We start from the raw sequence: 25,180 nt of genomic DNA on the forward strand, positions 1-25,180 counted from the left end.
TATGCTTCCCTGTGTTGATAAAGTTGCTTTTTGTGCTAGGTGTCCTATAGGGCCCAGTGGCTCAGCCTCCCCAATTACCTGAGGTAGATAGTCTTGGTGAACCCCTTTGTGGGCTTTGTGCACAGTCTTGTTGTAGTTAAGCCTTGATTGTTGTAAGTATCACTGGGAGGAATTGACCTCCAGGTCAATTGGCTGTGAGAATCAGTTGTGTCTACAGTGGGAGAACTTCTGTGCTGGAGACACCCTTCTTGGGCAAGCCCCACTTCCTGAGTGTGTCCCTTATGAATCTGAGGAGTTGTAATCTGGATGATCCCACTCTGACCACTGGGTACACTGGCTTGTGGATCTCTAAGGAGGTGCTAATTTAGCCTCTGCCAGCAGGAGCTATGGAGAGATCAGCAGATTCCTCTTCTTTGTTTGGGGTTTGGAGGTGCATATATGAGGCCCAGCTGTGTAGCAATGCAAGCTGTTGTGGGGCCTTGGGCTTTCTTTTGGAAGTTCTGGGTCTCTCTGACCCAGCTGCAGTTTGTTAGGTAATTTTCAGATTGCAAAGGGCCAGGCCTTTCAGATGCAAAAGCCTCTTCACACAGCTTGGGTGGGGTGGGGTCTCTGGGGATCAACAGGGCAGAGCAAACAGCTATGGCTGATCCTCAGTCCTGCCCTAAGAGGCCCCTGATCTCAGTGTCCTGGTAATCGCTGCCAGCACCTCTGAGAGAAAGCCGCCTATGAGTTCTGACCGGTGCCAGACAGTCCTGTTTCTCCCGGTATGAGACTGGTTCCCCAGAGACTTGCTTGGAACTGGAGTTTAGAGCAGTTGGGAGCTTGTGACTCCCTTCCGATTGAGAAAGACAACCGTGTCCTCAGTTGCCAGCCCTTTCCATGTGCGCCTCCGTACATCTGCACTTTACTTCCGCACCTCCTCTGAGTCTCAGTGTGCTTTTCTCTTTCCTTCTAGTTGTAGAATTTCCACTCAGCCATCCTTCCTGTCGTTCTGGATGATGTCCGTTTTGTCTTTTAGTTGTATTTTTGAAGTGGTTGTGTGAGGCAGCAATTTCCGGTGTTTACCTATGCCACCATCTTGGTTTCTCCCTAAACTTTTACTTTTAAAATGATTTTTATAAAAACAAAGACATATGATCAATGTCTCTCTCTCCCCTTTCTAAAAATCAATGAACATGTTCTCAGGGGAAGATTACAATAATAAACCAAAACACACACACACACACACACCAGCCTATGCCTACAGAGGGCTGGATAATCAGTATCACTTTCATTTTTACATCTTGTCCCACTTGAAGGTCCTCAGGGGCAATAACACAGGGGGAAGTCATATCCTGTGATAACGTGTTTTTTTTTTTTTTTTTTTTTTTTTACAACGCCTTCTTCTGGAATATTCTTTTGAGGGTTCTTCTTCTCTTCCTGCTGTGGTTTCCTTTTCTTTTGCCTCTTTAAAAAATTTTTAATTTACATTTTACCTTGTTAATGCTATTGCAAATGCCCCCCATTTTCCCCTTTGCCCACCTTCACCACGCCTCCATTCCCCCCATTACCTTGACCCTCACCACACTACTGTCCATGTCCATGGGCTATGCATTCATTTTCTTTATCTAATCCCTTCACCTTCCTTTCCCCAGTTCTCCCCAACCACCCTTCCCACTAAGATCTGCCATTCTGTTCCATGCATCCATGTCTCTGGATCTATTTTGTTCTTCTGTTTATTTTGTTCATTAGATTGCACACATATGATATTTATCTTTCTCTGACTGGCTTATTTCACTTAGCATAATACTTTCTAGGTCTCTCCATGCTGTCTCACAGGGTAAGATTTCCTTCTTCTTCTCCTTCTCCTTCTTCTTCTCCTTCTCCTTCTCCTTCTCCTTCTCCTTCTCCTTCTCCTTCTCCTTCTCCTTCTCCTTCTCCTTCTCCTTCTCCTTCTCCTTCTCCTTCTCCTTCTCCTTCTCCTTCTCCTTCTCCTTCTCCTTCTTCTTCTTTTAAATAGCTACATTGTTTATATGTGCCACAGCTCTTTTATTCACTCATCTGCTGATGGGCACTTGGGCAATTTCCAGGTCTTGCTATTATAAATAAAATTGCTATGAACATAAGAGTGAACATATTCTTCCTGATGGCTGTTTGACTTCTTTGGATATATTCCTAGAAGTAGGATCACGGGGTCAAATGGCAGTTCCACTTTTAATTTTTTGAGGAAACTCCACACTGTTTTCTATAGTGGTTGTACCAGTCGGCATTCCCACCAGCAGTGAACTAGGGTTCCCTTTTCCCAACATCTTCACCAGCACTTGTTGTTGATTTATTGAGGGTAACCATTCTGGCAAGTGTGAAGTGGTACCTCATTGTTATTTTAATATGCATCTCTCTGGTAATTAGTGATGTTGAACATCTTTTCATATGCCTATTGGCCATCTGTAGGCCCTCTTTGGAGAAGTGTTTATGTAGGCCCTTTGCCCATTTTTTAATTGGGTTGTTTGTCTTTCTTTTGTTGAGTTGTATGAGTGCTTTATACATTTTGGAAATTAACCCCTTATCAGATGTCTCATTGGCAAATATGTTCTCCCATACAGTGGGTTCCCTTTTAATTTTTTAAAAATATGTTTTTATTGATTTCAGAGAGGAAGGGAGAGGGAGAGAAAAATTGAAACATCAGTGATGAGAATCATTGATTAGCTGCCTCCTGCACGCCCCCTACTGAGGATTAAGCCTGCAACCCGGGCATGTGCCCTTGATTGGAATTGAATCTGGGACCCTTCAGTCTGCAGGCCAACATTCTATCCACTGAGCCTAAGCAGCTAGGGCTTCCTTTTAATTTTGATGCTGGTTTCTTTTGCTGAGCAGAAGCTTTTTATTTTGATGTTGTCCCACTTGTTTATTTTTTCCCCCCTTTGTTTCTCTTGCCCTAGGAGATGTATTGGTGAAAACTCTGCTATATGAGACGCCTGATATTTTGTTGCCTATGCTTTCTTCTAGGATTTTTATGATCTCAGGACTTTCATTTAGGTCTTTTATCCATTTTGAGTTTATTTTTTTTAATATATTTTATTGATTTTTTACAGAGAGGAAGGGAGAGAGATAGAGAGTTAGAAATATTGATGAGAGAGAAACATCGATCAGCTGCCTCCTGCACATCTCCTACTGGGGATGTGCCCGCAACCCAGGTACATGCCCTTGACCGGAATCGAACCTGGGACCTTTCAGTCCGCAGGCCAATGCTCTATCCACTGAGCCAAACCGGTTTTGGCTTGAGTTTATTCTTGTGTGTGGTGTAAGTTGGTGGTCTAGTTTCATTTTGTTTGCATGTATCTGTCCAATTTTCCCAACACCATGCATTGAAGAGACTATCTTTACTTCATTGTATGCTCTTGCCTCCTTTGTCAAATGTTAATTGAGCATATTGGCTCAGGTCAATTTCTGGGGTCTCTGTTCTGTTCCATTGATATGTATGCCTGTTCTTGTGCTAATACCAGACTGTTTTTATTACAGTGGCTGTGTAGTATAACCTGATATCTGGTATTGAGAACCCTTCAACTTTGTTCTTCTTTTGCAAGATTGCTCTATTTGGGGTCTTTTTTGGTTCTATATGATTTTTTTTTTTTTAGTATTTTTTCTCGATCTGGGAAATATGCTGTTGGCATTTTTTTTTCTTTATTGATTAAGGCAGCGGTTCTCAACCTGTGGGTCGCGACCACTTTGGGGGTCGAACGACCCTTTCACAGGGGTCATCTAAGACCATCGGAAAACGCATATATAATTACTTATTGTTTTTGTGATTAATCACTATGCTTTAATTATGTTCAATTTGCAACAATGAAAATACATCCTGCATATCAGATATTTACATTACGATTCATAACAGTAGCAAAATTATAATTATGAAGTAGTAACAAAAATAATTTTATGGTTGGGGGTCACCACAACATGAGGAACTGTATTAAAGGGTCGTGGCATTATAAAGGTTGAGAACCACTGGATTAAGGTATTACTTATGTGTCCTTATCCCCTCATACCCTCCCCCCCGCCCCCCGGCCTCCCCACTCATGCCCTCACCTCTCTGTTGTCTGTGTCTATTAGTTAGGCTTATATGCATGCCTACAAGTCCTTTGGTTGATCTCTCTTCCTTACCCCCACCCTCCCCTACCTTCCCTCTGAGGTTTGGCAGTCTGATCTATGCTTCTCTGTCTTTGGATCTGTTTTTGTTCATCAGTTTATGTTGTTCATTATATTCCATAAATGAGTGAGATCATGTGATATTTGTCTTTCTCTGACTGGCTTATTTCTCTTAGCATAATGCTCTCCAGTTCCATACATGGTGTTGCAAATGGTAGGAATTCCTCCTCCTCCTCCTCCGCCACCTCCTCCTCCTCCTTTTTTTTTTTTTTTTTTTTTTTTTTTTTTTTACCATAGCATAGTATTTCATTGTGTAGATGTAACACAGCTTTTTAATACACTCATCTGCTGATGGGCACTTAGGCTGGTTCCAAATCTTAGCTATAGTGAATTGTGCCGCTATGAACATATGGGTACATATATCCTTTCTGAATGATGTTTCTAGTTTTTTATGGTTGTTTCAATGTCTTTACTGCTGACAGGTCTATTTAGATTTTTGAATTCTTCTAGGAAGGTTATATATTTCTAGGAATTTGTCCATTTTTTAAAAATTTTATTGAATTCGGTGGCATATAGTCTCTCATATTATTCTAGTATGATCCTTGGTATTCCTGTGATGTTTGTGGTGACTTCTCCCCTCTCATTTCTGATTTTGTTTATATGGGTCTTTTCTCTTTTATTCCTTAGCAAATCTAGCCAGGGGTTTGTCAATTTATTAATCTTTTCAAATAACCAGCTCTTTGTTTTATTAATGATTTGTATAGTCATTTTGTTCTCTATTTCATTAAATTCTGCTCCAATTCTTAGTATTTCCTTTTTTTCTGCTGACTTTGGATTGCTTTTGTTCTTCTTTTTCTAGATTGTTTAGATGTAATGTTATTTACTTGGGATATATCTTGTTTCTTGAGATAGGTGTGTAATAATATAAACTTCCCTCTTATCACTGTGTCCCAGAAGTTTTGATATGTTGTATTTTCATCCTCATTTGTCTCTATATCTTTTTATCTCATCTTTTATTTCTTCTTTGAACCAGCCATTCTTTAGTAGTATGTTTTTTAATCCCCATGTATTTGAAGTTGATTTCTAATTTCAAGGCATCCATGATCAGAGAATATGCTTGGTATAATTTCGATCTTCTTGAATTTTTTGATGCTAGTTCTGGGAGCCAACATATGGTCTATCCTTGAGAATATTTTATGTGCACTGGAGAAAAATGTATAATCTGATATTCTGGGATTAAAGGTTCTATAAATGTCAATTTTGTCCATTTAGTCTAATGTTTCATTTAAGACTGATACTTCTTTATTGATTTTCTGTTTGGTTAATCTGTCTAGAGCTGTCAATGGAGTATTAAGGTCCCCAACTATGGTTGTGTCTTTATCTGTTTCTCCCTTTAGTTTTGTGAACAGTTGTTTTATATATTTTGATGCTCCCTGGTTGGGTGTATATATATTAAGCAGTGTTATGTTTTCTTGATGTAGTGTCCCCTTTATTATATCAAGTGTCCATCTTTGTCTCTTGTTATCTTGAAATCTACTTTGTCAGATATAAGTATGGCTCTTATTTGCTTGGAGAATCATTTTTTTCACTCTTTAACTTTGAATCTACCTTCATCTTTCCAGCTTATATGTGTCTCCTGAAGGCAGCACATGGTTGGGTATTATCTTTTAATCCACTCTTCTACTCTGCGCCTCTTTACTGGTGAATTCAGTCCACTGACATTTAAGGTGATTATTGATGTACGAGGATTTTCTATAGCCATTTTATCTTCTGTTTTCAGGTAGTTCTGTGCTTCCATTGGTTCTTTTCTTTTGTGTTTCTGTTTGTTATTTTTACTTGGTGGTGTTCTAGCTCTGTTCCTCTGTTTCCTCCTTTTATTAAAACTACGTGTACTAGTTTGGGGATTTTTGTCTGTGGCTACCATTAGGTTTATAAAAAATAAAGTTTCATATATACAGTTTTTTCTTTTGAATGCATCTGATCTTCATCTTCCTTTGCCAATTCAGACCATTATACCTGCACCTTTTATATTTTTGTTGTCACAAATTATCCTTGTCTATTTTGTAAATCTTTTGGTTGATTGTACTCTTAGTGTTGTGAGCTTATGTTCTTTGTTTCAGGTAGAATAGCCCCCTTGAGTATTTCCTGCAGTGAGGATTTGTGGTGATAAAATCCCTCAGCTTCTGTATGACTGGGCATGTCTTTATTTCTCCTTCCTATTTAAATGATAATTTTGCTGGATATATTATTCTTGGCTGGTAATTTCTCTCTTTCAGTTGTTTGAATATTTGGTTCCACTCTCTTCTAGATTGTAGAGTTTCTGTTGAGAAATTAGATGAAATTCTTAAGGGTTTTCTTTTGTAGGTCATTCCTTCTTTTCCCTGGCAGCTTTGAGAATTTTTTCTTTGTCATTAATTTTTGACAGTTTCAATTCAAAGTGCCTTGGAGAGGGCCTCTTTGGATTGAGGTAACTAGGTATCCTGTTTGCTTCTTGGATTCGAGGATCTAGTTCTTTCCATAGTTTTGGGAAGTTCTCATCCACTATTTGTTAGAATAGACTCTCCATTCCCTGCTCCCTCTCTTCCTCTTCCAGAATATTGGAAGAGTAGGCTATTGCTTTTTCTGATGGAGTTATATAATTCTCAAAGCTCTTTCATTTTTCTTTATGCTTCAGTCTCACTCTTCGTAACCAAAACAGCCTGGTACTGGCATAAGAACAGATATATAGACCAATGGATCAGAACCAATGAATCTTCTTCCTTTTGTGTCATTTCTAGATTCCTATCCTCAATATAAATAATTCTTTCCTCCCTCTGATTGGCTCAGTTTTCTATGCTCAGTATTTCTCTCTTAATCTCCTTAATTGCATGCTTCATTTCCAGGATTTCTGATTGGTTCTTTTTTAAAGTTTCAATCTCTTGTTAAATACACGTTTTGTTAATTGATTTGTATCCTCCGAGTCCATTGAATTTTCTGTCTATATTTTTCGCATCTCATTGAGCATTTTCAGACTTGTAATCTTGAAATCTCTGTCATTTATATCACATACTAGAGACCTGGTGCATGAAATTCATGCACTGGCGGTGGTGGTGGGGGGGTGTCCCTCAGCCTGGCCTGCGTCCTCTCGCAATATGGGACCCCCAAGGGATGTAGCAGTGTGCCAAGTGGCAGGCAGCCAGGGAGAAGCCAGAACCAGGACCAGGTGGCACGCTGCTTCCACTCATCTTGATCCACTGCACCTGCTGCCATTGCTCAGTAGTGCTGCTGCAGGCTTGGGAGAGGCTCCACTGTTGCAGCTGCACTCACCAGCTGTGAGCCCAGCTTCTGGTTGAGCAGCACTCTCCCTGTGGGAGCACACTGACCACCAGGGGACAGTTCCTGTGTTGAGTGTCTTCCCCTGGTGGTCAGTGTGCATCATAGCAACTGGTTGGTCGTTCTGGTCATTCCACCGTAATGGTTGCTTAGGCTTCTATATATATAGATAGATAGATTTTTATGTGTTCCAGCTTGCTTTCTGGGGATTTTTTCAATTTCTCTCTGATCATCCTTATTAACATCATTATTCATGGTATTTGCTGTTCTTTGCCTAGGTATTTATATCTGCCTATATTAATGAAGAATTCTTTCTAATATTTTCCAGTAGATGGCACTGAAATCACAAGATTTTTTTATCTCTCTGATCTCCCAATCTTGCCCTCCATGGCTTCCTAAAGACAGTACAAGAGTACAAAAGATGATTCCAAAATTTGGTTCTTTGAAAAGATAAACAAGATAGATGAACCCATAGCCAGACTCATCAGAAAACAAAGAGAGAGGACCCAAATAAACAAGATCAGCAATGAAAGAGGTGATATAACCATGAACACTACAGAAATACATAGGATTACAAGCAAGCACTATGAACAACTAATATGCCTACAAACTGGTCAAACTCAATGAAATGGCAAATTCCTAGAAACAAACAATTTTCCAAAGCTTTAATCATGAAGAATCAGAAAATCTGCATAGACCAATAGCAACTGATAAAATTGAAGCAGTAGTTTAAAAACTCCCAGCAAACAAAAATCCTGGACCAGATGGGTTTACAGAAAAATTTTTACCAAATATTCAAAGAAGAACCAACACCTATCCTCTTCAAACTATTCCAAAAGATTCAAGAGGAAGGGAAACTTCCAAGCTCTTTTTATAAAACTAGCATTATCCTAATTCCAAAACTAGGTAGAGACATTACAAAGAAAGAAAATTACAGGCCAATATCCCTGATGAACACAGATGCTAAAATCTTCAACAAAATATTAGCAAATTGAATCCACCATGACCAAGTGGGATTTATTCCAGGGATGCAAGACTGGCACAATATCTGCAAATCAATAAGTGTGATACATCACAAAAACAAAATGAAAGACAAAAATCACATGATCTTGTCAATTGATGCACAAAAAGCAGTTGACAAAATCCAGCAACATTTTTTGATAAAAACTCTCAAGAAAGTGGGAATTAAGGGTTCATACCTCAATATAATAAAGGCTATATATGACAAACCTACAGCCAACATCATACTCAATGGGCAAAAGCTATCAGCATTTTCCTTAACAAGAAGAACAAGACAAGAACGTGAACTTTCACCATTCTTATTCAACATAGCGCTGGGAGTCCTAGCCACAGCGATCAGACAAGAAGAGATAAAAGGAATTCAACTTGGAAAGGAGAAAGTGAAACAGTCATTATTTGCAGATTACATGATATTGTACATAGGAAACCCTAAAGACTTCACGAGAAAACTACTGGACTTAATAATAAATGAATTCAGCAAGGTAGTAGGATACAAAATCAACATCCATAATCTGATGGCATTTTTGTACACCAATCATAAACTCTCTGAAAGAGAAACTAAAAAAAAAATCAATTTACCATTGCAAAAAAAGGAAAAAAAGGAAGGAAGGAAGGAAGGAAGGAAGGAAGGAAGGAAGGAAGGAAGGGAGAAAGAAAGAAAGAAAGAAAGAAAGAAAGAAAGAAAGAAAGAAAGAAAGAAAGAAAGAAAGAAAAGGAATACCAAGGTATAAACTTAACCAAGAAGGTAAAAGACCTGTACTTGGAAAAAGCTATAGGACATTAAAAAATAAATAGAGGAAGATACAGACAAATGGAAACGTATATCATGTTCATGGATTGGAAGAATTAACATAATTAAAATGTCTATACTACCTAAAGCAATCTATAGATTCAATGCAATTCCTATTAAAATACCAATGGCATACTTCACAGAACTAGAACAAATATTCCAATAATGTGTATAGAACTACAAATGACCCTGAATAGCTGCAGCAAACCTTGAGAAAGAAGAACAAAGTTGGAGGGATCACAATACCACTTATCAAACTATACTACAAAGCCATTATAACCAAAACAGCCTGGTACTGGCATAAGAACAGGTATATAGACCCATGGATCAGAACAGAGACCCCAGAAATTGACCCAAGTTATTATGGTCAATTAATATTTGACAAAGGAAGCAAGAACATTCAATAGAGTCAAGACAGTCTCTTTCATAAATGGTGTTGGGAAAACTGGACAGATACATATAGAAAGATGAAACTAGACCACTACCTTACACCATACAAAAGAATAAACTCAAAATGGAAAAAAGACTTACATGTAATGCATAAAACCATAAAAATCCTAGAAGAAAACATAGGCAGTAAAATCCCAGACACTTCATGTAGCAGAATTTTTGCCGATACATCTCATAGGGCAAGAGAAACAATGGAAATATAAACAAATGAGACTACATCAAAATAAGAAACTTCTACACAGCCAAAGAAACTACTATCAAAATAAAAAGGGAGCCCACTGTATGGAAAAACCCACAGATGTGTGTACGGTGGGTGGCTTCGTGAGGCCTTTTGTCATGGTTTTCATGCTTAAAGGTTCATCAATCTTCTTTATCTCTTCAAAGAACCAGCTCCTGGATTTATTGGTTTGTTTAATTAATTAATTAATTAAATTTGTTTAATCATGAAAAATCAACAAACAAGTGCTGGTGAGGATGTGGAGAAAAGGGAACACTAGTTCACGTTTGGTGGGAATGCAGACTGGTACAGCCATTATGGAAAACAGTATTGAGTTTCTTCAAAAAGTTAAAAATGGAACTTCTGTTTGCCCTAGTGACCCCATTTTTGGGAATATATCCTAAAATCCCTGAAACACCTATTAGAAAGAACATAGCAGCTAAGATTTGAAAATAGCCTAAGTGCCCATTAGTAGATGAATTGATTAAAAAGATGTGGGATATGTACACAATGGAATACTATGCAGCTGTAAAAAAGAGGGGTCCCTTATCCTTTGGGACTGCATGGATGAGCTTGGAGACTACTATGCTAAGTGAAATAAGCCAATCTGAGAAAGAAAAAATCACATGATCTCACTTATTTGTGGAATCTAATGAACAAAATGAATTGACCAATGAAATAAGACCCGAAACATGGAGGCATAAAACAGACTGACATAGATTGGTATGGGGATTGGGGGGAAGAGGAGAGAAACCAAAGAACTTATATACTTACTAGAGGCCCAGTGCATGAAATTCGTGCATGGGGCGGGGGTGGGGGGCAGTTCGTCAGCCCAGTGTACACCGTCTCCAATCTGGGACCCCTCGGGGGATGTCTGACTGCCTGTTTAGATATCCGGCAGTCAGATATCCCTCTCGCAATCCAGGACTGCTAGCTCCCACCTGCTCACCTGCCTCCCTGCCTGATCACCCCTAACCTCTCTGCCTGCTGCCTGATAACCCCTAACTGCTCTCCCCTGCTGGCCTGGTTGCCCCTAACTGTCTCTCCTTTTGCCCCTGCCACCGTGGCTTTGTCTGGTCTAATTAGCATATTACCATTTTATTAGTATAGATAGGCACAGCTGATGGACACAGGCAATAGGGTGGGGAGGGTCAGGGCTGGCAATATATATTTTAAAAAAGAAAATGTCACCAGTAAAAAAAGACAGTAGAGCTGTTGCTTGGGGCTGGGGTTTGTTTTGCCTTCATCATAATGGTGACCCCCTGATCTCCATGGGGTCCCACCCCAAGCAACCCACCTAGGTCTCAGTCATAGATGGAAACAGTAGTTCTACTGCAATAGCTTTTGTTTTTCAGATAATATGCTCCTAGGCCCAACTCCAAGGGCAACAGGTGGTGAGCTTTGGGAGTCCAAGTGGTGGCAGGGTCTCTGTGATTCCATTTCTTTTTCTGAAACACCACCACACAGCCCAACAGTGGAGAGCTGAATGCAGAAACCTGTGCTCTGTCAGGCATCTGCTGCCTCAGACACTGTTCACTCTGTTCCTGCTCACCCTGCTGGGATGTGCCTCCCCGCGGTCCCCACAGCTCTCTGTTCTTCCTGCCTGAATGAATCACAGACTTTCTCCCCTTTCCAGGCCTAGCCAAAAATGCCCACCTTCAGGGCTGCATCTGAGGGCCATCTTCGCTTTCCTCCCTTCTCATCTCCCTTTTTATTCCCCTTTACAACCTTTAGATGTTTCAATGTGCGGATCTCTCAGACATGCCTCTGCATTGAGCAAGGAATTCTTTGTTGAATTTTAATTGGTAAACTGATTGTAGTTTCGGGGAGAGAGGCCACGGGGATGTTTCATGTCGCCATTCCTTTGACATCCTTTGAGAATCTATATTCATCAGGGATATGGGCCTGTAATTCTTTCTTTGTAGTGTCTTTATCTGATCCTGTGATTAGGATAATGCTGGCCTCATAAAAAGAGCTTGGAAGTGTTCCTTCCTCTTAAATTTTTTGGAAGAGTTTGAGGAGTATAGGTGTTAGTTCTTTTTTTGAATGTTTGTTAAAATTCCCCTGTGAAGCAGTTTGGTCTAGGGTTTTTGTTTGCTGGGAGTCTGACTACTGCTTCAATTTCATCAGTTGTTACTGGCTTATTCAGCTTTTGTGATTCTTTCTGATTCAGTTTTAGAAGATTGTATTTTTCTAGAAATTTGTCCATTTCGCCCAGGTTGTCCAGCTTGTTGGCATATAGTTGTTCATAGTTATTTGTATTTCTGTGGTGTCAATTCTTCTCCACTTTTTTTCCCCTGATTTTATTTATTTGGGTCCTCTCTTTATTTTTTCAAAGAACCAGCTCCTGGACTTATTGGTTTGTTTAATTAATTAATTAATTAATTTAATTTTTGGTTTCTATGTCATTTATTTCTGCTCTGATATTTACTTCCTTACACTTCCTTTGGGCTTTTCTTATTTCTCTCTTTCTAATTCTTTTAGTTGTAATGTTAGTTTATTAGAGGTTTTTCTTATTTCTTGAGGTATGCCTCTGAGGACTGCTTTTGCTGTGCCCCATAGATTATGGGTTGTTGTGTGTTCATTTTTGTTTGTTTCAAGATGTTTTTTATTTCTTCCTTGATTTCATTAGTAATCACATGTTTAATCACATGTTACTTAACCTCCATGTGTTTGACTGTTTTTGAGTGCTTTTATTGTAATTGATGTCTAGTAGTATGCCATTGTGATCCAAGAGGATGCTTAAGATGATTTCAATCCTATTTTACCTGTAGAGACTTATATTGTGTCCTATCATGTGGTCTATCTTTGAGAATGTCCCATGTCAATCTCTCCCTTAAATTCTCCAAGAGCTTTTTATACATTTATGTGCTCCTATGTTTACCAGGGTTATATCCTTTTGTTATATCTAACCCTTTAGTATTATGTAGTGTCCTTTGTCTCTTGTTATGGCCTTTGCTTTTAAGTCTATTTTATTGCCACTCCTGTTTTTTCTTAAGTTTCCATTTGCATGGAATTATTTTTCCATCCCTTAATTTTCAGCTTGTGTGAATCTTTCATTCTGAGGTGGGTCTCTGATAGACAGTATATATACGGATCATGTTTCCTTATCCATTCAGCTAATCTATGTCTATCAATTGGAGCATTTAATCCATTTACCTTTAAGGTTATCATTGATAGGTGCTCATTTACTGTCACGTTTTCTTTATAGCTATGTTCCTCTCTTTCTCTTTTTCTTCTTCTTCTTAAAGCACTTCCTTTCACATTTTCTGCAATGCTGGTTTGGTGGTAATGTACTCATTTACTTTTTTTTTTTTTTGACCTGGGAAGCTCTTTATTTCCCCTTCAATTTTAAATGATAGTCTTTCTGGATAGAGTAGTCTTGAGTTCAGGTCCTTGTTTTTCATTACTTTGAATACTTCATGCTAATCTCTTCTCGCCTGAAGTTTTTCTGTTTAGAAATCAGCTGACATTCTAATGGGTACTCTCTTGTAGGTAACTAGTTCTGTCTCTCTCTTGCTACTTTCAAGATTCTTTTTCTGTCTTTAATGTTTGTCATTTTGATTATGATGTGTCTTGCATGTGACTCTTTGTGTTCATTTTGATTGGACCTTCTTTGCTTCCTGAACTTGTGTGACTTTTTATCAGGTTAGGGAAGTTTTCTGTCATTATTTCTTTAAACAGGTTCTCTATTCCTTGCTCACTTTCTTCTCCTTCTGGATAACCCTATGATGCAGATGTTGTTACATTTCATGTTGTCCCAAAGTACCTTAAACTATTCTTCTGTTTTTTACTTTTTTCTTTATGCTGCTTTAATTGGGTGTTTTCTTCTATCTTCTCTTCCAAGTCACTTAATTGATCTTCTGCCTCAGTTATTATACTTTTGTTTCCTTCCAGTGTATTCTTAATGTCAGATATGTTATTCTTCATCTCCAATGGATTCTTATTTATGGTTTCTATTTCTTGTTTCATGCTGTTGTAGTTCCCTCTAAGTTTCTTAAGTATCCTTATAACCATTGCTTTGAACTCTATCCTATCTAATAAAAGACAAAAAGGGTAATTGACTGTACCTTCGCTATGCTTCCCCTCGGCTAATCAGGGTGATATGCAAATTAACTGCCAACAAAGATGGCGGTTAATTTGAATACGTAGGCACAATGCTGGGAGGCAAAAGAGGAAGGATGGAAGAAGCCTCCTGCTGCTGACGGTGATCGGAAACCAAGGTGGCAGCCAAGAGCCCCCAGCCAGTGATCATGGGAAGCTGGGGCGGAGCCGGCAATTGAGGGGAGCTGGGGGTCCCCTGCCCAGGCCTAATGACTTGGCCACAGGCGTTAGGCCTAGGCAGGGGCAGAGTGGGAGATCGTGGAGAGCTGTGGGTCCCCTGCCCAGGCCTAATGCCTCAGTGAGAGGCGTTAGGTGTGAGCAGGGGCGGTGCCAACCATCACGGGTAGCAGAGGTGGAGCCGGCGATGGTGGGAGCTGGGGGTCCTCTGCCCAGGCCTAATTCCTTGTTCAGAGGCATTAGGCCTGGGCAGGGGCGGAGCCAGCAATCGTGGGGAGCTGGGGGTCCCGTGCCCAGGCCTAATGCCTGAGCCACAGGCGTTAGGCCTGTGCAGGGGCACAGCCAGTGATTTGCGGGAGCAGGGAGGGAGCCGGCGATGACGGGGAGCAGGAGCAGAGCTAGCGATTATGGGAAGCAGGGGTTGAGCCGACGATTGAGGGAGCTGGAGGTCCCCTGCCCAGGGCTAATGACTCGGCCAGAGGCATTAGGCTTGGGCAGGGGCCAAGTCGGCAATTGGTGTGAACTACAGAGGAAACACCTTTTCTGATTGCTCATTGGCTTAGCTCCCTGTATGCCACTGGTAATAATCTTAGTAACTTGGGTAATAAGAATCCAAATAGGTGATCTAGGGTTTTCCACCACACTCCTGGAGAAAAAAAGGAAGGTCCGCTGCTGGAGGGTTAAGAAATGTCATATCCTGCCCTAGCTGGTTTTGCTCAGTGGATAATGCCTCGGCCTGCCCACTGCTGGGTCTGGGTTCAATTCTGACTAAGGGCATGTACCTAGGTTGCAGGCTCCTCCCTGGCCTGGGCCCAGGTCAGGGCTCATGCAGGAGGCAACCAATCAAAGTGTTCCTCTCACTTTGATGTTTCTCTCTGTCTTTCCCTTTCTCTTCCACATTCTCTAAAAATCAATGGAAACATATCCTAAGGTGAGAATAAAAAAGGAAGAAAGAAAGAAAGAAATGTCATATCCTATGAAAGACACATCTTGAAAATGCCTAAAGAAAGTTGTCATTTAGTCAAGGTAGAGGGACTGGAGTCCACGAAAACACCTTGGTGGCTGCGGTGACTGGCAGTGGTTGCAATAGCGGGGTGATGGGGCTAGTGTAGGGGTGGGCAAACTTTTTGACTCGAGGGCCACAATGGGTTCTTAAACTGGACTGGAGGGCCTGAACAAAAGCATGGATGGAGTGTTTGTGTGAACTAATATAAATTCAAAGTAAACATCATTACATAAAAGGGTACGGTCTTTTTTTTTTTTAGTTTTATTCATTTCAAACGGGCCGGATCCGGCCCGCGAGCCGTGGTTTGCCCACGGCTGGGCTAGTGCCTTCCCCTGATCAGCCCGGTCGCCTCCCACAAAGGGAGGCCAGACTGTGTCTTAGGCCCGCTCCCCTAGGGGAGCAGGAAGCGGGGAGTAGGACACCCTCTGAGGGCTCCCAGTATGTGACAGGGTGCAAGCTGGACTGAGGGACCCCCCCCTCCAGTGCACAAATTTTTGTGCACTGGGCCTCTAGTATCTGATAAATTGCTTGTCTCCATTTTGTTTAGCTCTCTTTCTGGGTTTCCTCCATTTTTTACTTAGGGGGTGTTAGTCATTGTCTCCCCAGTTTTGCTGCCCCTTCTGTATTTGTTTCTGTGTATTAGATCAAATTGCTATGCCTCCAGTCTTCAGGGGTTGGCCTTAAGTAGTAAGTTTTGTGGGCCTCAGTGGTATAGTCTTTTAGGTCTCCTGAGTTGGTTGTTCTAGGAATGCCCCTTATGTGAGTTATTTGGACTCTCCTGTTGTAACTGGGCCTTAAATGTTATTGTCCTGCTTGTGGGAGACATCTCCTCTCAGGCTGGCTGACTGTGAGGCTCATCCCAACCACATTGTGTGAGCTGTTGGGTAGGTGCTGCTAGGACAAAACAAAGCACAAAAACAAAACAAAACAAGAAACAAAACAGAAACATATAATAGACCCCTACAACCACAAAAGCAACCACAAAGGAAGAGAGAGTTAGGATGAACAAAAGAGAACCATAATAGAAAAGAAAAAAAATACAAGGCGAAAAAAAGGGAAGAAAAGGGGATATGAAAGCATAGAGATACAAGAAAATAAGAATAAGGAAAAGGGAAAGGAAATGTTATAAAAGAGGAAAAAATGGTGCAAAGGAAAATAGAGGAGATAGAAGATAGACAAAAAATTAGAAAAGAAAAAACAAAGACAAAGCTGGAGAAAGAAGAAAAATCAAGTAAGAAAAGGAGAGGAAAAAATTAGATCTATGAAAGAAAAAAGAGAGACTAAAAGAATAAGAAATCAATAAGAAGAAAAATGAAGACGATAAAAAAAAGGAAGGTGGTGTTGTTCTTTTTTCTTCCTAACTCTCTCTTCCTTTGTGGTTGCTTTTGTGGTTGTAAGGGTCTGGTGTATGTTTTTGTTTTGTTTCTTGTTTTCTTGTGTTTTGTTTTGTCTAGCAGCACCTGCAAAACAGCTCGAACAATGTGGTTGGGAGTTTAGTGCCTCCTGGGAGCTCTCTTTGGATCCTGCTCTTCTGATGACTGAGGCAGACTCTTTTGTTTGCCAATGCTGGACCCCCTGGGAGGTAGTTATGTGCTAACTACTGTCAGAAACTGTCCTTCTTTGGTTCTCGGCGACCAGTTTGAAGCTTCAAGTGATCCACAGTTTGTGTCTTTCTCCACAGGACATGCCTGCATGTGGGAGAGTCCCAGTTGCGCTCTAAGGCCAGTTTGTTAGCAGCAGGGACCTCAGGGCTGGGTCGGCTAACTTTTCCAGGTTCCCCAGGCTCTGCCTCTGCTTGCGTTCGCCTGCCAGCCAACTGTCTATCTTAGTACTCAAAAGTCTGTTTTTGAAGGGGCTTTAGGCAGAATAGGGAGTCTAGACATCTGGGTCTTCCATGAGGGGGAAGTGCCATTCAGATTTCAGGGAAAGTGGGTGTGTTTCCCCTTCCCAGAGTGACCCCTTGTAGAGTGGCCCAGAATATTTCCCTGCCCACTGCTGGACAGAGATCCTCATATACAGTCCAGTGGGATCAGCTGGAAAGCTGGAGTTTTCATCAGTTAGGTTCCTGGGTTAGTGAGGTAGACAGCTCTACCCCCGAGCCAGTGACTGGTGCTTCCTGGAACTGATCTAACGCCTAGGCTTGGCTTCTGTTGTGCCTCCTCTGCAAAGTCAAGATGCAGGGTGTGGCAGACAGGCTCCTGAGGGTAGGGCGGGCTGTACCACTTAGGATGGGTTTCTCCTTTTCCTGAGCTGTGGCTTGTGGAAAGGGCCAGCGCCTCTGAGGTAAAATGGCCATTTCGGTTTGGGGGATTTGACTGATGCATGTCTCCCAGTCACCTCTTTTCCACATCTCCCCACAATGCTTCCTACCTCAGCCTCTCCTCAGGCACCTTCAGTCCACACTGCCCTCCCTCCCCTGAAGTCTCAGGTAAGTAGCTGCAAATGAAAATCTTGTGATCTGGGTTTTCAAAAAAATAAAAAGAGGAAAAAAACCTGTGGCTTTATATCTGACCTGCTCCAGACTCCCTGGTGGCCAGCAGCCCTGCCACCTTTCATGGCTGGATGTGAGGTGGGCTGCTGATCTTGGTCTGGTGCTCTGGGCTGTGGAGCCCAGCCTGGGCTCCGGGCCTCAATGTCTTCCGGGAAAGGACCCTATCATAGTTGAGAGGTCCCCTTCACTCTTGGCTTGCCGCCTGTGGAAGCTGGGCCCAGGCCCTTTCCCGACTCCACCCTTCCTACCAGTCTCCAGGCGTTTTCTCTCCCTTCGTTATGTGTCTTCTCCTCAAGTGGAACTCAGCTGGTAATCCCCGGTGAATTTTTTCCAATTTAGTTATATTTCCAGTCTGTCTGTTGGAGGAGGTATAATAAAGGTCTGCCTATATGGCCACCATCTTCCTCCTCCTATCTATGGATTCTTCCAGGATTTTTATGGTTTCACGATTTACATTTAAGTCTTTTATCCATTTTGAGTTTATTCTTGTGTGTAGTATAAGTGGGTGGTCTAGTTTCATTTCCTTTTTTTTCTTATGTGTCTGTACAATTTTCCCAACACCATTCATTGAAGAGACTGATTTTACTCCATTGTATACTCTTACCTCTTTTGTCAAGTACTGATTGACTATAAAGGTGTGGGTTGACTTCTGGGCTCTCTGTTTTGTTCCATTGACTTATAAACCTGTTCTTGTGCCATTATCAGGCTATTGGCATTACAGTAGCTTTGTAATATAGTTTGATATCCGGCCCTGGCCGGCTTGGCTCAGTGGATAGAGCGTCAGCCTGCGGACCGATGGGTCCCAGGTTCGATTCTGGCCAAGGGCACATGCCTGGGTTGCGGGCTCAATCCCCAGTAGGGGGTGTGCAGGAGGCAGCCAATCAATGATTCTCTCTCATCATTGATGTTTCTATCTCTCTCTCCTTCTCCCTTCCTCTCTGAAATCAATAAAGAAATATATTTTAATATAGTTTGATATCCAGTATATGATCCCTCCAACTTTGTTTTTCTCAAGATTGCTGAGGCAATTTAGGATCTTTTTTGGTTCCCTATACATTTTTGGAATATTTGTTCTAGATCTGTGAAATACGGCATTTGTAGTTTAATAAGAATTGTATTGAATCTATAGATTGCTTTAGGTGGTATGAACATTTTACTGATGTTAATTCTTTCAATCTATGAACATGGTATATGCTTCCATTTGTTTGTATCTTCCTCTATTTCCTTCTTCAATGTCTTACAGTTTTCTGAGTTAAGTTATTCCTAGGTACGTTATTTTTTGTTGTTGTTGTTGCAGTAGTAAATTGGATTGTTTTCTTAGTTTCTCTTTTTGAGAGATCATTATTGATGTATAAAAGCGCCACTGATCTCTGTGAATTAAATTTGTATTCTGCTACTTTGCTGAATTAGGTCTGATAGTTTTTTGGTGGAACCCTAAGGGTTTTCTATGAACAATAGCAGCCATCTGTGAATAGTAACAGTTTACTTACTCCTTTCAATTTGGATGCCTTTTATTTCTTCTTGTCTGACCGCTATGGCTAGGACTCCCAGTACGATGTTGAGTAACTGCCCACTGAGTATGATGTTGGCTATAGGTTTTTTAATATATGACATTTGTTATGTTGAGTTATGATCCCTCTATTCCCACTTTGCTGAGAGTTTTTATCATAAATGGGTGCTGGATTTTGTGGAATGCTTATCTTCATCTATTGATATGGTCATGTAATTTTTATTCTTCATTTTGTTTATGTGATGTAGCACATTTAATGATTTGTGAATATCATACCAATTTATTGCATTCCCATAATAAATTCCAGTTGGTCATAGTGCATGATATTTTTAATGTATTGCTGGTTCTAATTTGCTAATATTTTGCTGAGTATTTTAGCATGTACTAGTATGTTCCCATAAGGGATACTGGCCTGTAATTTTCTTTCTTTGTAATGTCTTTATCTGGCATTGGCATTAGGATAATGCTAGCTTCATCAAAAAGGCCTGGAAGTGTACTCTCCTCTTGGATTTTTTTTGAATAGTTTGAGGAAAATAGGTGTTAGTTCTTCTTTGAATGTTTGGTAAAATTCCCTTCAGTATTATGTGATGGCCTGTTTTTGTCTCCTTTTCCTCCCTGGTATGCTTTATTAGTCTACTAGGGCAGCCACAAACAAAATGCCACAAACTGGGAAGTCTAACAATAGAAACTATCTCATAATTCTGGAGCCTAGAAGTCCTTCAAGGTGTGGACAGGATTGTTCCTTCTGAAGTTTGTGAGTAAGAATCTGTTCCAGGCTTCTCCCCTAGCTTCCAGTGGCTGCTGCCAATCTTTGGCTAGGACTTCCAGTACTATGGCTTCTGCTGCATTACTCCAACCTCTGCCTTCATCTTTCCATGGCATTCTCCCTGTGTATGCCTGCTTTCGTCTCTTATTATGGCCTTTGCTTTGAAGCCTGTATTGTCAGATATGTGTATTGCTTCCCCGGCATTGTTTTTTTAAATTTTCATTTTCATGGAATATTTTTTCCATCTGTCCACTTTCAGTTTGTGTGAATCTTTTTTAAAAAAATATATTTTATTGATTTTTTACAGAGAGGAAGGGAGAGGGATAGAGAGTTAGAAACATCGATGAGAGAGAAACATCAATCAGTTGCCTCCTGCATACTCCCTACTGGGGATGTGCCTGCAACCAAGGTACATGCCCTTGACAGGAATCGAACCTGGGACCCTTGAGTTCACAGGCTGACGCTCTATCCACAGAGCCAAACCGGTTAAGGCTGTGTGAATCTCTTGTTCCTGGGTGGGTCACTTGTAGATAGAATATATATGGGTCATGTTTTCTTATCTGTTCAGTTATCCTGTGTCTTTTAAAAAAATCCTCACTCAAGAATACGTTTTCGCCCTAACCAGTTTGGCTCAGTGGATTGAGCGTCGGCCTGGGGACTGAGGGGTCCCAGGTTCGATTCCGGTCAAGGGCATGTACCTTGGTTGCAGGGACATCCCCAAGTAGGGGGTGTGCAGGAGGCAGCTGATCGATGTTTCTCTCTCATCGATGTTTCTAACTCTCTATCCCTCTCCCTTCCTCTCTGTAAAAGATCAATAAAATATATTAAAAAAAAGAATATGTTTTCTTTCTTTCTTTCTTTCTTTCTTTCTTTCTTTCTTTCTTTCTTTCTTTCTTTCTTTGTTTTTTTTTTTTAACACCAAGCAACAAATGTAACAAACATGGTTGCTTTTTGATCAAGTATAAGTTTTTTAAAATTGATTTTAGAAAGAGAGAGAGGAAGGGAGAATAAGAGAGAAAGATAACCATTGATGTGTGAGAGAAACATCATTTGGTTGCCTCCAATACACATCCTAAACTGAGCATTGAACCTATAACCTGGGTATATCCTCTGAATGAGAATTGAACCCCCCCACCCTTCAATTCATGGAATGATGGTTCAACCAATTGAGGCACACTGGCCAAAAGTACCCTGTGTCATTTGATTGGAGCATTTAATCCATTAACATTTAAAGTGACTATTAATTTGTATGTATTTATTGCCAATTTATTTTTATAATTATGTTTCTCTTCTTTTGTTTTCCTTTTTCTTACTGGTTTGGTGGTAATAAACCCCTTTAGCCTTTTCTTTTCTGGCAAGCTCTTTATTTCTCCTTCAATTTTAAATGGTAGCTTTGCTGGGTAGAGTATTCTTGGGTGTAGGCCTTGTTTTTCATCACTTTGAATATTTCATAGCATTCTTTCTGGTCTGAGATGTTTTTATTGAAGATGACATCTATGAGTTAGATGGGCAAGGAACCCAACCCAGCACAGGGTACCTGCTGCTCTCATGCCAGTTCTCTTTCCTTAGCAATGCCATTCAATTTCTCTTTTTATGACTCTGGTCTACTGAGAGCCACTATTGTCCCTGCTAGAGCCGAGAGTGAGTGATGTGACTGAGATTCTATGCACTGGCCCTTTAAGAAAGCCATTTCCCTTCTTACCAGGGCAAGTTAAATTCCTGCTGATTTCCTAGTTCTCCAGGCTAGGGTGCCCAGCTTGGGGCCGAGGCCACTCCCTTCTCCAGGGGGAATCTCATTACCTGAGATTCTCTCCTAGCACACCTGGTGTAGGGCTAGCCTTTTTGTGGCTCTTCCCTTTCTACAGGTTTTGTTGGATGTTACTCTCAATCCTTAGTTATAACACTTCTGTTCAGCTAGTCTTCAGATAGTTATTTGGTTGATTTTCCCATACTTTAGCTACTCTTCTGATATGGTCCTGGGAGGAAGTAAGTGTAACTTCCATCTACTCTGCAGCCATCTTGAACCCCTTCAACATTCTAAACTTTTATGCTTCAAAAGACACCCTTAAAATAGCAGCAGAGTAAGTGGGAGCTACACTAACACATTCCCAGGACTAAACTGAAATTACAGCTAAAATACAGAAAAACCATCCTGAATAATCAACTGAAGACTAACTGGAGAGAACCATAATAATCAAGGACATAAAGTAGAGTCACATAGGGACTGGTAGGAGGGGAGGAGGCATGAAAGGGCTGGCCACGCTCCCATAGACAGCAACTGAAGTTCCAGAGAGATATTTCATCTAGGAGGGAGGGTTTCTCATTGAGAACTCTGGGGTCTAACCCCAAAGCTGGGCCTCCCAGTCTAGAGAACCATAACTGAGAAGGCCCACACAACATCTGGGAGAGATGGCTGGAAATGCAGGCACCCTCTTAAAGGGCCAATGAATAAAATTTCTTGTGCAGCCACATACCTTGGGCTCTGGCAGAGGGAGGGCAGAGTGGACTGGAGCTGTGTGAGCAGAATCCAGATTTGGGGTTAGACCTCAAAGGCAGACACCCGGGTTTCCAGTGCTGAGTCATCCCCTCATACTCCAGAGGACATCATTCTCGGGCAGACCTTTACCATCCAGGAAGCTTTTGCATTTGGGGGAAGAAGTTGCTCCAACCTGTTGGAAAATATCTTTCCCCAGCCGGTAGGCAATAGCCCAAGGCTAATCAAGAATGAATAACAATCGGATTGCAGGCAGAGGCAGATCAGAGACTTTTGAGTCATTGCCTGATATAAGTCAGGACCTAGGGCTAGGAAAAGCTAACCTTGATCCATATCCTGGTCCTTTCCAAAGGCACCCAGCCCCAGCAGAGGGAGCCGCTAGCTGTGGGTCGCTGATAGCTCCAAAGAGGGTACTCAGGGCCGGCTACACACAGCATCTGACATTGTCCTGCACTAGAGATTGGGAGTCATAGCAGAGTTACCTAGTACATAGACACAAACCCAAGCAGGCAATCAAAATGGGAAGACAAGAAACAACAGTAAGCCCTAAATGAAAGAATAAGAGAATTCTCCAAAAGAAAAACTAAATGAAATGGAGATAATAAATTTATCAGATATAGTGATCAGAATAATGATGGCAAGGATGCCAACAGCATGAGAGAAGATATAGTAACTATGGAAAAAGACCAGTCAGAAATAAACAATGACATACTAGTAACACTATAAAGAACACATTCGAAGGCATACACAACACAGGGGAAGCTGAGGGTCAGAACAGTGAATTAAAATAATAAATGAAATAAATTAAATTTTTAATTCAATAATAGTGTGGACCGCTACTATAGACTTTATAAACACTGTCCAACAAGCCCTCCCCCACTTCCATCCAACAGGTTAATTAAACCTGGTGACTACAGTATGTTAATAATAACTCAATAGAGCTATTTTTAAAAAGCAGAGAGAGGAATTTATAATCCAAATATGATGCAAACTAAAATATGACATAATTTTTATTATTCAGAGATTTTAAGAAAATATAATTTATTTGACCCTGATAATTATATTTTATCCTGCACTGATTTAGTAAAATAAAATTACATTTCTCTTTCTGTGACTGCATATAAATTATTTGGTTCTACAACAAATTATACACACACAGTAAATAGGCTTATAAATTTTTAGAATCAGTCTGAAACATGAAATCAGCCTAAAATATGAAAATTTAATAGAATGCATTTGTTTTTTCCTCATTTTGATCTTTCTGGGAATTTGCCTTTCTTTTATCTGTGTGACACTTAAAGCTTAGTGTCCCAGGGAACTTATTTAATATCCAGTTTAAGTAAAGAGCTCAGTTTCCTCATTGGGAATAAAACTGTGATAATATTAGCTAACTCAAAGAGTGCTGGGAATATTCAAAATAATGTTAAGCTATTTTCACATAGTAGGTGAGTGAGTAGTAGTAGTAATTCATTCAAAATCTGGTTGTGACTTCATGAAATTTATCTTGGATTTTATTTTGAGGCTTCACCCCTCCCTCCCCCGCCCCAGTCTGTGAAATGTGGAAGTCTGGACAGGAATAGGTTGTGGTTAACAACATGGGGAGCCCCAATACTCACATTTTTTCCTGCAGTCCACATAGACGTTTTGAATTTCTTGGGTACACAGTCTTTTTACTTCATAGTCATCAATGAATTTCCTGACACTCATTGCAAAGTTGTAACTGGGAAGCATCACTAACACATTACTTATGAAGACTTTAGTGAAGTAAGAAATTTCATTGCCTGTGATTTTTGGGTTGTGGGCACACAATGCAATATACAGATCATGTATCATAGAAATGTACACTTGGTTAATAGTAACCTTATTAACCACTGTCACCACAATTAATTTAATTAAAAATTAAATAAAAGAGGATAGATTAATTATAAAAAATGAACCTCCCATAATAAACTTCCTCAAGATAACTAAACAATTCTCAGATAATTACCAATCTCGCAGATGATCCCTGAGAAAACACTCATTATTTAAGTCACCAAGCTTATTCATCTTGATAGCTTGTAACATGGATTTATCAATTATAGAGTTAAAGAGAAGGGCACTTATCATGAAGGGAGATTTCAGAGATAGATTGTGGGTGAATTGACTAGAAATAGTGAGGAGAAACTGGCTGGGTGAGGACCAGGTCGCCATAACAGTAATAGTCAGGAGGGAGTTGAGGGGCCCTGGAGATCAGTACGAATATGAAACCGAGGTGGAGAGAAGGACTTCGGGGGTGTCATGGCACCATGGTTTTGGCTCTTGCATGCTGGAGCAGTGGTCAGATTAAGGAACTTTGTGGTGTCCACAAAAAAGATGGTGTTTAAAATGGAGAGGGATAGAACTCAGGAGTCAATATTTTGATATTGGAAATTTGTTTTTTTGTTCCATTGACCCTATCTGGCACAACAGGCTCTCTCTGGCATTGAATTTATTAAAGAAATAAAACTTACCTATGCTTTACATCAGTACAACCTGAAAATATTTCAAAGTACAGGGATGGGCTGGCTCCAAACTGCCACAGAAACCTTTTACTGAAGTGTCAGTGGTACTTTGTACTAGTTGAGGCAGTTCCTGTGCGTCTGGGTTCTTGTACAAGATCTTATGTCCTCAACGAAGAATTTATAGTAATGTGCTCTGAAGACCATCAAGCCAGAGCTGGGAGGGTTGTAGCATCTTTTGAAA

At 40.6% G+C, this 25,180-nt stretch overlaps 1 protein-coding gene across 1 annotated transcript in view; it reads right to left on the bottom strand.

Moving 5' to 3' along the window:
* LOC118656595 (ATP-binding cassette sub-family A member 3-like) overlaps window positions 1-25,180 on the bottom strand; it is a 343,556-nt gene that overhangs the window by 24,574 nt on the left and 293,802 nt on the right. Inside the window, exon 23 of the mRNA XM_036310023.1 lies at window positions 24,076-24,240. Coding sequence (XP_036165916.1) covers window positions 24,076-24,240 — 165 coding nt within the window. The remainder of the gene's footprint in view (window positions 1-24,075; window positions 24,241-25,180) is intronic.

Source organism: Myotis myotis, unplaced genomic scaffold (assembly GCF_014108235.1).
Source record: "Myotis myotis isolate mMyoMyo1 unplaced genomic scaffold, mMyoMyo1.p scaffold_m19_p_5, whole genome shotgun sequence".
In the NCBI taxonomy this organism is placed as follows: Eukaryota; Metazoa; Chordata; class Mammalia; order Chiroptera; family Vespertilionidae; genus Myotis; species Myotis myotis.